The sequence below is a fragment of the Notolepis coatsorum genome (genome assembly GCF_963971535.1).
Source record: "Notolepis coatsorum genome assembly, chromosome: 3".
Lineage (NCBI taxonomy): Eukaryota > Metazoa > Chordata > Actinopteri > Aulopiformes > Paralepididae > Notolepis > Notolepis coatsorum.
In genome coordinates, this window is record NC_140167.1 from 15458398 (window position 1) to 15472397 (window position 14000).

At 46.4% G+C, this 14000-nt stretch overlaps 1 protein-coding gene across 1 annotated transcript in view; it reads left to right on the top strand.

Annotated features, from left to right (window-relative positions):
- sfxn5a (sideroflexin 5a) overlaps positions 1-14000 on the top strand; it is a 61626-nt gene that overhangs the window by 7012 nt on the left and 40614 nt on the right. The window contains exons 3-4 of the mRNA XM_084309570.1: positions 6384-6461; positions 10856-10882. Of these exons, the coding sequence (XP_084165696.1) occupies positions 6384-6461; positions 10856-10882 (105 nt within the window). The remainder of the gene's footprint in view (positions 1-6383; positions 6462-10855; positions 10883-14000) is intronic.

Below are 14000 nucleotides of genomic sequence, written 5' to 3' on the forward strand. Positions count from 1 at the left end.
CAGAAGCACATGTGTATGTTGGACCGGGGTTCTTAGAGCCTTCTCTATTCTGTGTTTTTCCTTAGTAAAAATCAGATAGCAGGTTAGCTCATGCGCTGTGTGGAGCTGTGAAACGCTTCATAGAGCTGACTATGACTGTCATATTCTCTTTTTGTTGTTACGTCGTATCATGGGTGTGGGGTCGTAAAGGGGTGAACTGGTAACCTTTCCTCTCCCCATTGTTCTGTCGGTCAGGGGTACACCCCCTGTCCTTCAAGGTTCCCGTCACGTGGCGGTTCGGCACGTTACGGGGGGGGGGGGGGGGGGGGGGGGGGAGGGAGTTCCTGGTCCCACGGCCTGGTATATTGGGCGTGTGCACCGCAGGAATTCCCCCGCCATAGAGTACGTCACCGTGCGCGTCTCTGTTGGTAGGACTTCCGTGTGCTGTTCAGGTCCATGTGATGGATCTGTTTTCAGGGGGGGTGGTCAGGGCTCCTCCTCACCAAGCGCCTACTCAGGCCTTCTGTGAGTTCGGACTCCTTCTTCCATGTGAGGAAGCCTCCATCAGAGTACAGAGCCTTCCTCCTCAGATTGTCAAAGTGAGTGGACCCTCTAGAAGGGTCCTTTTCTATTGTATGTATATTCGATTCAATTCGTTTATTGAGTGTGTATGGGTTCGGTGCCTCTTCCCCGGAGGCCCTAAAACCAGTTTTTTTACATGGCTCAAGGTGCAATATATTCTTTTCAATCTGTACAGCTCGCGTGGGAAGTCTCTCTGGGGATCCCCGTCTCTTTCCTATGGGAGGGTGGTGGGATGTAAAAATGTGAACATTTTTTACCCCGGCTGTGTAGACTGGGATACATACTGTTGATGCTTCCTTCTTTCTATTCCAGAAGTGTTGGAGTTAGGGAGTGTCACACCCCTCTTGTCGTTCCCCTGGGCGCCTTGGGGATTCAATGACAGGTCTAAATAGCCTGTTCATTGATGGGGGTGTGTCCCGACGCACGTATAGTGCTAGCTCGCTGTAAACAGGCGATTGACTGGCACGCCTTGGTTGCTTGTGGTTGAAACAGCGTTTTTATAAAGCAACTGAGATGGGGGTTTTTCCTCTTCCGGCGACCACATCCCATGACCTGGGTGGGTTGTCGACGGATTCTCGTTCATGTCTGGGGGATGATGACTGGATGGATCTGAACATATGTAGTGGGGTCTCACGCCCTTGGGGTGGGCCACCAGGCGCGGTTCGTCCGAACGTCTGGGTGGCGCCTTCTTTTCATGTTAAGATCAACACGCATATCTGCCCTTCTCCTGGAGTAGGCATGTCGGCGTGGTTAGGGCACGGGACTGGTTCTGGTCACGCTGGTCCAGATCGGTTGAACCCGTTGTCCGCCGGGGATGCAGATCTGCTGTTCTGGTACCCTGAGGGACTTGGGCTTTTTTCAGGGGGAAAAATGCCAGGTCGGTCTGGGTGTCACAGGGTTAAGCGCTATGGGGACCCTGGTTGGGTATGTTTTTACTCAGCACTGTCGTCATGGCTTACAGCCATGCCATTCTGTACGCGCTCGATCTCGTCGGATCTCGGCCGCTACACAGGTTGGTCCTGGTTAGTACTTGGTTGGGAGACCGCCGGGGAATACCAGGTACGGTGTGCTTAGGGGCTGGTTCTCCATTATTTTTCGCTCCTCTCTCACGCATGGCGAAGAGGGGCCTGTGGGGGTGGTTTTTTGACCTCCTCTGGTGACCCTGTGCTTCCCGTACCGCCAGGCCCGGTCCGAAGTGATGTTTGCGACCCGTAGGCCTGGGTTAACCCTTTTTGGAAACTGAAACACTTGTACTGCGGTATAGCCGGTGTATACCCGCAGGTGTGTTTTGGAGTTTTTTCTTGAGGGGTTATAGGAACAACCACCGCATTGGGTAACACCGAGGTGGTTGATTCCCTGGTGTGTTGGAGCAGTGTCAACTCCCGGGTTCACCGGTTGAGGGTGCCCCTGCACGTTCATGACGTCTGCCAATCGTGTCAGCCTTCTCTGCCTCGACCCCTCTGGGTGGGGGTTGTTGAATGGAGGCTTGGTCATGCAACACCGCCAGCTTACGCTCCTTCCGCCGGGGCGGCTGTGTTCAGCTGTCCCCTCTGGCGCCTGTCTCGTCCGCAGTCTCCAGGCTAGGGTTAACAGCCTGTTGCCTGGTTTTTCCCCGGTGCGCTGCCTGCTTCCGTTGGTTAACCTTTTTTGTGTGCTTACGGCCATGCTGACTGCCTATTCTGCAGGGTCAGTGTGCCAGGCGGTGTACTATTGGGGGGACGGGGCCCGCTCGGCTTACGGCCATACCGACCTGAACACGCCCGATCTCGTCCGATCTCGGAAGCTGGGCAGGTTCTGGCCTGGTTGGTTCCGCCTGGGAATACCAGGTGCAGTAACTGAGGGGCCTTTGTCCGAATACGCTGGCGATGTGGGGGGCGGGGCACTACGTGCCCACCTGGTGGGGTCTTGATGCTGGCATCATGGACTTCTCCGGGCCCCCATTCTAGGGAGTCCAGTCCTTTTGGTGGGTCTGGGTCTTCCTTCGTGCTCCGCTGCTACGGCCTTGCCACGGGGTTGGGTTTGCCCTTGACCCCGTGATTCTGGGGGCAGTAACGAGGTTGTTCCTCCGTTTGTTCCCGGGTGGCATGCGGGTTGTGCGTGTGTGTAGTCGTGGGGTCAAGCCACGGTCTGCTCACCCTGTGCGTTGAGTTGCTTGAGTGCCTCTTCGCACGGTCGGGTCCGTCGCCCTCCCGTGACGTCCCTAATAGGGGGGCTACCCTCCATTAGGGGGGGTCGGGGGGGCTCGGCCCTCCCTGTTCTGATGGTTTTGGGGGGCTGTCAGCGGGGTGTATTTGTCAGCCAAGTGGCTCCGCTTGGCCTCCCTTGTGCAGTAGCGATGCCAAGCTAAGCCACTAACGATACAGAACGTTAGGTTATGACTATAACCAAGTTCTGTTAGTTAGGGGCGATGCTTGGCATCGGACGGCCGCTGCAGCCCTTGTCCTCACCTTGTGGTGAAAGCTTGGGAAGGAGGAGAGCAGGTGACCACACACCTGCTTATGAAGGTAAGCTGATGAGGGGTGTGGTCAGACTAATACTGGTATTAGAGGTACATTTGTGGTTTATTCAGTACGCGTGCACGTACGCGAGATAGTGCAGTAGCGATGCCAAGCATCGCCCCTAACTAACAGAACTTGGTTATAGTCATAACCTAACGTTATTATGTACAGTGATACAGGTATAAACACTCTAAAAACGCTATGGTAGTAAGTCATACTGGCCAGCGAACTAGTATAAGGGATATATATACAGATATAGATATAGTTTATAATATAGATGTGGATGAATATATGCAGTAAATATATTTATATACGGTATATACAGCATTACTGTACATGCTATTATACAGAGTTATATGGGTAGGCTATAGTTTGAAGTAGGTAGTTATGATTACAGTGTAAGGCAGTTGTAGACAGTGAAGGCAGTATATCTAGTATAAATTGAGAGCCTAGACTATAGGCAATGGAGTTCAGAGTTCAGAGTTTACAACGTTGTTGTGGTGCGGCTGTCATTGTGGTACAGAGTTCAGAGAGATAACAGCTGAAGGGAAGAAGCTGTTCCTGTGCCTGCTTAACTTGGAACAGAGATTCCTATAGCGCCTCCCAGAGGGAAGGAGGGCAAACAGTCTTGTGTGTGCCTTCCTCAGACACCGTTTGTGATGAATTGTCTCAATTGCGGGGAGCGATGTACCGGTGATGCGTTGGGCGGTTTTCACCACCCTCTGACTGCAGTGCTTTCCGGTCTGAGGCAGTGCAGTTGCTGTACCAGACTGTGATGCACCCAGACACGCTCAACCTCCATCCCATTGATGGACAGGGTGTTGTGCACACTAGCTCTGGTCTTCCTGAAGTCCACAATGAGCTCCTTGGTTTTCCTGGTGTTGTGGACCAGGTTGTTGTCGTGCACCACGCTGCCAGGCGCTGGGCGTCCTCCCTCCCTGTAGGCCGACCACCATTGTGTTGTCTGCAAACTTGATAATGGTGTTGGTGCCATGTGCAGGAGTGCAGTCATGGGTGAAGAGGGAGTATATAGAGAAGGGGGCTCGGCACACAGCCTTGCGGGACGCCAGTGTTCAGGGTGAGGGTGGAGGAGGTGAGATTGTCTATCTTAACAAACTGGGGTGTGTTAGTTAGGAAGTCAAGTATCCCGTTGCAGACAGAGGGGTTAATGTCGAGGTCCTTGTTTTCCACAAGGTCACTGAGTTTGGAGATGAGTTTGGAGGGGAGGATGGTGTTGAATGTTGAGCTGAAGTGGATGAACAGCATTCTCACATGGGTGTCGCTCTCATCCAGGTGGGAGAGGTGGGAATGTAGCGCTGGGGAGATGGCGTCCTCCGTGCTCCTGTTGCAAATTGGTGTTTATCCAGTGAGGGTGAGTGAAAGGCTAGATTTGAGATGAGCCAGGACCAGCCTCTCAAAGCACTGTCGGCCTGTATCACCGCATCACTACCGTACGGTGTGTCCAGATCTCGTGCGTCATGGTACTAACTCCCCACCTGTCGGCCTGTATCACCGCATCACTACCGTACGGTGTGTCCAGATCTCGTGCGTCATGGTACCAACTCCCCACCTGTCGGCCTGTATCACCGCCTCACTACCGTACGGTGCGTCCGGGTCTCGAGACCGTGGTAGAACTCCCCGCACCTATTCCAGGTTGTGTGTTGTGGTGGTTTACTAGTCATCAGTGCCCTGGTGCCTTGGGTAATGAAGCCGTTTGCAGCCTCATTGGTGACAGTAATAGCAGGAGAGACTCCTGGGAGGCGAGGAGGTGTGGACAAGTTGAGCAGCTGTGAGGGGAGGAGAGGGAGAGAGGGAGGGAGAGAGATAGAGAGGGGGGAGAGGGAGGGGTAGAGAGAGAGAGGGGGAGAGGGAGGGAGGGCTAGAGAGAGAGAGAGTCATGTCCCATCATCCTCATACACCCTGCTGAGTCAGGCACAACCTCGACTTGCCCCTAATGATGGGAGTGGAGCTGGGTCGGCCCTATTTTGCACGCGCGCGCACACACGCATGCACACACACACACACACACACACACACACACACACACACACACACACACACACACACACACACACACACACACACACACACACACACACACACACACACACACACACACACACACACACACACACACACACACACACACACACACACACACACACACACACACACACACACACACACACACACACAGATGGCAGGCTAATTAGGGCAAATTGGGCCATACAGCTCCCTTATTGTACCCGGCGTTCGACAGTGATCACACTGCAGATCGTCGCTCATTACCTTTTCAGGAACTCATTTGTCAACCAAAAATCAGCATGAAAGGCTTTAGTCAAATACAATTATCACACATTGAGCCATGTGTTGTGGCGGTAATGCACCTATAAAGGAACACGCCAACATTATGGGAAATGCACTTACCGTCTTACAGTCAGACGATAGAAGATAGATACCAATTTCCTCTCTGTGCGTTCGGTAGAAAGCTATCCGGCTGCGAGCTAGCCTAGCTTAGCACAAATGAATCAAAGCAGATAGCCTAGTAGTTGTTGGACAAAAACATGTCTGCTGGAGTTTTAAACTAGGCTAGTGGTCCGTATCCGCTTCCATTAATTTGAGCTAAGATAGGCTAGCTTGCAGCTGGATAGCTTTATACTGAACGCACGGAGAGGAAATGAGTATATATCTTACTGTCTGACTCTGGATAATTGATTGATTGATTGATTGATTGATTGATTGAAAATTGTATTAACAGATTGCAGAATGGGTACAATACAGTACGGCTCAATACACACAATTGTTAAGGGGATGCAGACCAGAGAAAGACTTTCGTCTTGTTTACATCAGGGTCCCCCATTTTCAATTCATCATAACATGACATACACGACACAGATAGACAGTATTGCTACATCTATACATTTATGACATACCAGATTTACAAATACAGTACTGTTTGTGATACAAAAAGAGTAAAAAAAGAGAGTGGGGTGGAAACTGTACATTGGATTATCGGCTAAACCTTACTTGGTCCTAAGAAGAGGGTCTTGTGTATTATTGGGTTAGGACATTTACTGTACATTGGAGGGGGTTGGGTTAGGACATTTACAGGGGCCAGTTTCGAATTGCAGCCTCCCGTAGGAGATGGTAGGCACATTTCCAATAATGTTGGCCTGTTCCTTTAAGTTGGATGCCAATCGCCATTAAAACAAAGGAAGAGGAAGAAGAACCATGTGTCTTTGAGAGTAGAAAGGTTGATGTTGGAGCTGACTAGTCTTAAAAAGGAAAACTGACTTGGTTGTCTTTGTATTTACTTAAAACCAGCAACGTCTCCAGGAGTCTGTGGATCTCCTTGATCGTTTCAGACATGGAAGTCTTTCTCCAGGCGTCACTGATGCTCAGGTAAGGACTAAAGTGAACATGAAAATGTTTTTATATAAAAAAAGATATATATTTAAAGGGTAATTATTTTTATTGATTTAATTGATTTTCTTTCTTTTTTTCTTTTTATACACATGGCATTCAGATTGTTCTTTGGCCTGAGAGTAGCCTAAGGTCTTCTTCAGACTGAAGGCAAATCTGATTTGTTTCTCAAACCAGATCTTTCTCAAATCAGATCTTTAACTGTCCACACTGTTCAGATCGGATTTGTCCGCCTCGACATCACCAACCTATCTGTATGTGGTTGCTGTGGTAACGTGGCTACCGTTAACGGTAGTTGACACCCATATAACGATAGCTAAATGTAAGCCAACGCATTTCAATTGGTATGGATCCGATTAGCAAAAATTGCATTTAATTTATGTTTGCTGTCCAGACTTTCTAAAAATCTATCTGGATACAATCTGGATACGCCAATCTGATTTGGGTTGGCAGTCTGAACAAGGCCTAAGAACCAAGCGAAACTGGAATGCAAGGTTTGGTTCTCTAGGAATAGCCAAACAGTCAAGTTTAGCCACGGCTAATGCTAAATTAATTGGAATGATAGGGACAATCGTGACATGTTGCATTTTTATCAGGTGAATCACCTCAAATCAACTAAAAACAACTAAAGTAGCATACTCTGTTTTCTTCTGAATGAGGGGACCATGTCACGATCGCCTCCATCACTCCATTCATTTGGAATTAGGTTAGTGGCTTAAAGGAACACGCCAACATTTTGGGAAATTAGCTTACCATCTTCTCCAGAGAGAGACAAGAAGATAGATACCAGTTTCCTCTCTGTGCGTTCAGTAGAAAGCTATCTGGCTGCACGTTAGCCTAGCTTAGCACAATGAAGGGAAGCGGACAGTACTGGTTAGCCTTCGGGAGAGGTGTTAGTTGGACAATGCCTAGGCTAACCGGCACTGTCCGCTTCCATTCATTGTGCTAAGCTAGGCTAACGTGCAGCCAGATAACTTTCTAGTAAACGCAAAGAGAGGAAACTGGTATGTATCTTCTTGTCTCTCTCTGAAGAAGACGATAAGCTAATTTCCCAAAATGTTGGCGTGTTCCTTTAACATTTACCGACTGTGTGGCATTTGTGTGGCAACTACCGCAGAGCCAAACCATGCACTCTAGTCCAGATAACCATCTCGCCATCGCATGAATAAATATATAAAGGTATAACAACATCAACAACAGGCTTGAGTCTGGAAAAAATGTATTCAGAAGTGTCTGTCTCTTTTGAGCTCTGACTTTTAGAGGTGGTTAGACTCTAGAAAGATGAAAAAAGGAACTGTTTGCCTACTTGCATTGACCATGTTCTGGACCCCAGTGTTGTTTTACAATGAGGACACTACACTGTGTTAAGGGCGTGTTGATTGCTTAGAGATGGGGGTTTAGGGGAAACCAGGTGTGTGTGTGGGGAGGGGGGGGGGGGCTTCACACCAATGCAGAGCTGCCTCTCTACGCCTGCTCATAACAGCTTGATTGATTGATTGATTGAACATTTTATTAACAGATTGCAGAATGGGTACAATACAGTACGGCTCAATACACACAATTGTTAAGGGGATGCAGACCAGAGAAAGACTTTCGTCTTGTTTACATCAGGGTCCCCCATTTTCAATTCATCACAATCTGCCCCCAAGTGCCTCATCATGCCTGGAATGAAAACGGACCTCCTCGACCAAATGAGGTTGACAGAGAACGCGGTAATAGCTTTGAATTGCATGTATGCATAGTATCATTAAAGAACCAAATATTAAGCTTGTCTGAACATTTAGGAGTTAATGCAGTGATGTAATCATCTGGAAAAGAAAAACATTATGTTGCGTAAGGAAACGCAACACATGGTTGTGTTCGTCACCGTTTCCATGGACAGACGCCGTGAAGTGAAATGATTTAACTTTTTTTCAACTCATTTTCATTTCATATTTATAAAGTAGATTAAAAAAGGGGGCAATTAATATGATATTATTCATTAAATATGTTAAAGGATAACTCCACTATTTTGGGAAATTAGCTTATTTAACATCTTCCCTGGAGTTAGACAAGAAGATACATACCTTTTTTGTCTCTGTGCGTGCATTTTAGCTTTGGGAATAGACGCTCCGTTAGCATAGCTTAGCTTCATCACTGGAAGTGAGGCAGGACAGTAGCCTTACAGTGCCTTACAGTGTATTGCAAGGTCTGACATTGACCAAACTTGATATGCATGACCTTGGTGGGCTCTAGGTCAACTCCTGCAAAGGGGGTCAATGTCAGACTTTGCAATCAAAAGTTAGGGGGCTAATAACCCTTGCCATAATTTCAGTGCGCCCCCTAACTTTTGATTGCAAAGTCTGACATTGACCCCCTTTTCAGGGGTTGACCTAGAGCCCACCAAGGTCATGCATATCAAATTTGGTCAATGTCAGACCTTGCAATACACTGTAAGGCACTGTAAGGCTACTGTCCTGCCTCACTTCCAGTGATGAAGCTAAGCTATGCTAACGGAGCGTCTATTCCCAAAGCTAAAATGCACGCACAGAGACAAAAAAGGTATGTATCTTCTTGTCTAACTCCAGGGAAGATGTTAAATAAGCTAATTTCCCAAAATAGTGGAGTTCCCCTTTAAGGGAGAAGAATATGAGTACAGTTAGCACCGGTTAGTTCCCTTCCTGTTTGGGCAGAGATGTTTGACAGTGGAACGTCGTCCAACTCTCTGCATAGGAGTATGTGTTTGTGGGCGGCTACGTGGCGTAGTGGGCAAGGCGCTCGCCACGAATGCGGAGACGCTGGGCTTGCCTGTTCGAGCCCAGCGCTCCACATTGCTTTCAGTTTAGCTGGTCGTTCATACTAATACACATTGGCCGTATTAGGGGGTGGGAAACTGATGGGTGGGGATCGGGCGTTGTGGACAGCGACTCCTACAGGTCGGTTGGTGCGCCTGCGCAGTAGAATCAGGAAGTGTCGGGGGCAGCGTGAGCCTCCCACGCATTACTCCTCGCCACTGAGAGATCGAGCTGCGCAGGTGAAAAGATGCGACTGCTGTTACCTCAAGTACCGGAGGGGACTTGTGCTATGTATGACTTAGTCCACATTGCAGCCGGCTTGTGGGAGGCAAGAAACAGCGTTCGTGACAGGGGAGGGTTGAATTGGATGATACGAAATTGGGATGGGAGAAAATATAGAAAATGGGAGAAAAAGTGGATCAAAAAAAAAAGGAGTATGTGTTTGTGTGTGTGAAGGGGGGTTATGGTTGTTGGGGGGTCAAAGTGCTATGAGAGTCTCCAGGGGTTTGTTGCTATGGATATAGCTTGGAACCAGAACTGGAGTAGAAGTGCTGACCTGAGGTCAGTGATCAGGACTTGCATGTCTTCATTCTAACAGACTGAAGCCGACCCTAGATCAGTGCTTCCCCACATTGAGAGGCTCTGTGTGAATATGGACCCAGATGTATGAAAACTGGTATTTCCCATATAATGTATTGATAAAGGGAAACAAATTATGATCATCAGAGAGAGAGAGAGGATTGTATCTTTCCTTTCCATCAACAAATGCCTCCAAACTAGATGTAAACCTACACACTCCTACGCAGAGCTGTCTCTACGCCTGTACCCCACAGCCTCCCAAACACCTCTGTTCAAGAGGGCAAACATTTCTAACAAATCAGGACATTATTTTAATAAAATGTGGCTATAACGTTGAATATGGTGCATACAGAGTATCACTAATAGCCAGAAATGTGTGTCTGAACATTTACGAGTTAAGCAGTAATGTAGTTATCAGAAAGGTAAATGGACTATAGTGTTATGTCTTTTCTGCCTAAGGAAATCATACCTTTATGGCTGCGTTTCCATGGACACAGTGAATGAACAAGGCTGCATAGACATTAAATTATTTAACTTATTTATAAAAGAGACAAAAAAATATGGGGGGGAACAATAATATACTTTATTCAATATGTTAAGGGAGAATAATATGAGTATACCGTAAGTAATAAATGGTAAATGGCTGCATTTATATAGCGCTTTTATCCAAAGCGCTTTACAATTTGTTCCTCACATTCACCCATTCACTCACACATTCACCCACCGATGGCGGAGGCAACCATGCAAGGTGCCAACCTGCTCATCAGGAGCAATTGGGGGGTTAAGTGTCTCGCTCAAGGACACTTCGACACGCTGCCCGGGAGGATCAGGAATCGAACAGGGAACCTCCGGATTACCAGACGACTGCTCTACCTCCCGAGCCACTGTCGCTGCCATATACACATACTTACACATTTGAGAGATGGAACGACCCTGTAAGAATGTCTCGGTACTAAGAGAAGGACGATGATGGACGGAGCGTCTCATTTACTCTGTGATGTTATTGTTTACTCTCCGCAGCTCTGGCGAGCTCAGAAAATAAAGCAGGTAAGATATCCTCCTCTTCCCTACCTCTGTGCTGCTGCCCCCCTCTGTTCGCTCTAACACACACACACACACACACACACACACACACACACACACACACACACACACACACACACACACACACACACACACACACACACACACACACACACACACACACACACACGTGCACACAAACACTCACTCACTCATACACACACACAAACACTCACTCATACACACACACACACACTCACTCACTCATACACACACACAAACACTCACTCATACACACACACACACACTCACTCACTCACTCACTCACTCACTCACTCACTCACTCACTCACTCACTCACTCACTCACTCACTCACTCACTCATACAAACAGTTGTGTAATCATTATCTTTATGTTAGTCGGTCACGATGAGGAATTACTCAATCAGCCAACAAAGCTAAACAACAAACTGAGACCATGCTTGGTGCTTCAGCTAAACAACAAACTGAGACCATGCTTGGTGCTTCAGCTAAACAACAAACTGAGACCATGCTTGGTGCTTCAGCTAAACAACAAACTGAGACCATGCTTGGTGCTTCAGCTAAACAACAAACTGAGACCATGCTTGGTGCTTCAGCTAAACAACAAACTGAGACCATGCTTGGTGCTTCAGCTAAACAACAAACTGAGACCATGCTTGGTGCTTCAGCTAAACAACAAACTGAGACCATGCTTGGTGCTTCAGCTAAACAACAAACTGAGACCATGCTTGGTGCTTCAGCTAAACAACAAACTGAGACTGTGTGCTATTAACACTTTCAATGCCGGAGCTCGGTGCACGATTTAGTGCTTCCGTGCCGCCACCCACTTCAATGATAGAGCTCTCATATTAGCAAACGCATAAAAACTATGTCTTAAATTATGGCTATGTGTCTAATCTGGCCGTCACTTATCAATGACTTGTTTGCAGTCAACATTGTCGAAACGGATTGTTTTTTAATCGGTTCATTTCCGTTTTATACCATTTTCAGGAAAATATAAAGATTCTGTGATAATCGCCCTTTACTGGAATATTCTGGAATACACAAAAAACGTTGTCATTTTTCTGCCTATTTATGAATCGTTTTCAAATAAACTATTATCGATAGTATATGTGTACTTATGCACGCTATAGAAGCGAGCTGAAAAATCGATTCGCTCATTTCCTGATCAACACACACACACACACACACGCACACACACACATAGGGCACACGTTGATATCTCTGTGAAAAAATATCTGATTATCCTAAGACTGCTCAAATAGATTCCTTACCTCAGATCAGATGTTCTCCAAAAAGATTATTCCAATTCCTGATCGCCATTCCAAATATCGATCGCGTTTATTGATCCAACGCTGGGTACTGGAAATATGTATTCCACGCTGTTTTGGGGCTCTGCAATGAATCCGATCCTCTCGGGTGACTTAAAATGAGGAAGCTGGATTTCTCCCCCCCCCCCCCCCCCCCCCCCCCATGTGTTTCATTCAATCCATTCCAAAGGGGTGCAGTACAACAGGGAGAGACGATAGGTGGCGGTATTTTCCCAATGGAGCTCAGAGAGAGTTTGCAGCACTAACGTGAGACTAGATTGATGAAATATGAATTAAAATCAATAATAAAAAAAAAAGCGAGATCTCTCGTCGTTGGCAATGAACGGTCGGCATGAACAAACGGGATATCTCGTCGTCGGCATTGAAAGTGTTAAAGGGATTGTCAGCTATTTTCTTTAGACGCCCATCTGATTTTTACACAACTTGGGATTCAATTTAGTCCATTTAGTCCTTTCAAAACAGCATACATTGGAAGCAGGAAACATTAGCATTTAGTCAATACAAGTGATTGATTGATTGATTGATTGATTGAAAACTTTATTAACAGATTGCAGAATGGGTACAATACAGTACGGCTCAATACACACAATTGTTAAGGGGATGCAGACCAGAGAAAGACTTTCGTCTTGTTTACATCAGGGTCCCCCATTTTCAATTTATAATGACATTAATGACATACGCAACATACAGATATATATTATGACATTTCTGACATACATGACATACAGGGAAATCAATGGGACCACGAAGAAGAGGACTGTTCACTCCATTGACCTCCATTGACTTCCACTAGGAATGCTAACAAACGCTAACATTTTCTGCTTTCAATATATCCAAAAACGAAACCCTGGTGCAGTTTTCTTTTTTTTTAAGATAAAGTGAAATGACCCGCGACAAATCAGATTGGCTTACAAAAAATCTGGACTATCTATGAAATAATATGGCTTGAGCTGGCTAGCTACTTCAATGTCAAGTAAGTCAATGTGAGGTAAAGCCCTTACTTAATTCCAGCATTACAATGTAAGACCCAATGGGCCAATGTTGCAATAATAACCACCTTATATAAAACTCACTATAATATACTGTAATAGAATAAAACTGCATCCTTCCATCCTCTTCTGTCACTGTTAGATTTTCCTGTCTCTTTTGTGTTTGTCTGATGTTCTGCTCTTGTATTTCTTCAGTTTGACAAATTCTCAATAAGACATTCATTCCCAATAATTTAATTATAGATTACTGTTCTGAAGGATCAGATTAAACCGAATATATATATTTATTTATATATATATATTTAATTGTATTTGTATATCCCCTGATATCCCTTGTATATTCCTTGTACAATATGCATTGAATATCCCTTCTAGTCTACTGAACATCCCATAATAGTCTCCATTCTACCATTGGACGAGACCTTGGTGCCAGGTCGCCATACCCCTCAGACCAGGTTCAATCGTACCGCTCAACATGTATGGACAAGTCCTAGTTCCGCGTAGGAATATGTCTACCGCACCACTAATGGTACTATTTGTTCATAGTGCGTATATATACTGCGCTATTAAAGTAGAGCTTTCTTTTAGTCCAGTTCATTACCCTCCAACAGAGTGACAGACGCAAAAGCCTCCCCGCGAACCACGTGTGGGCAGTAAGGCCAATTCGGCCCAGTATCGGCATTGAGACATCGTGTATATTAATATTTGAATAGTCATATTTGGCACTATATCGTCGAGTTGGACGTATTCTATTAAGCTAATAATAGTCTATTCATATGTAG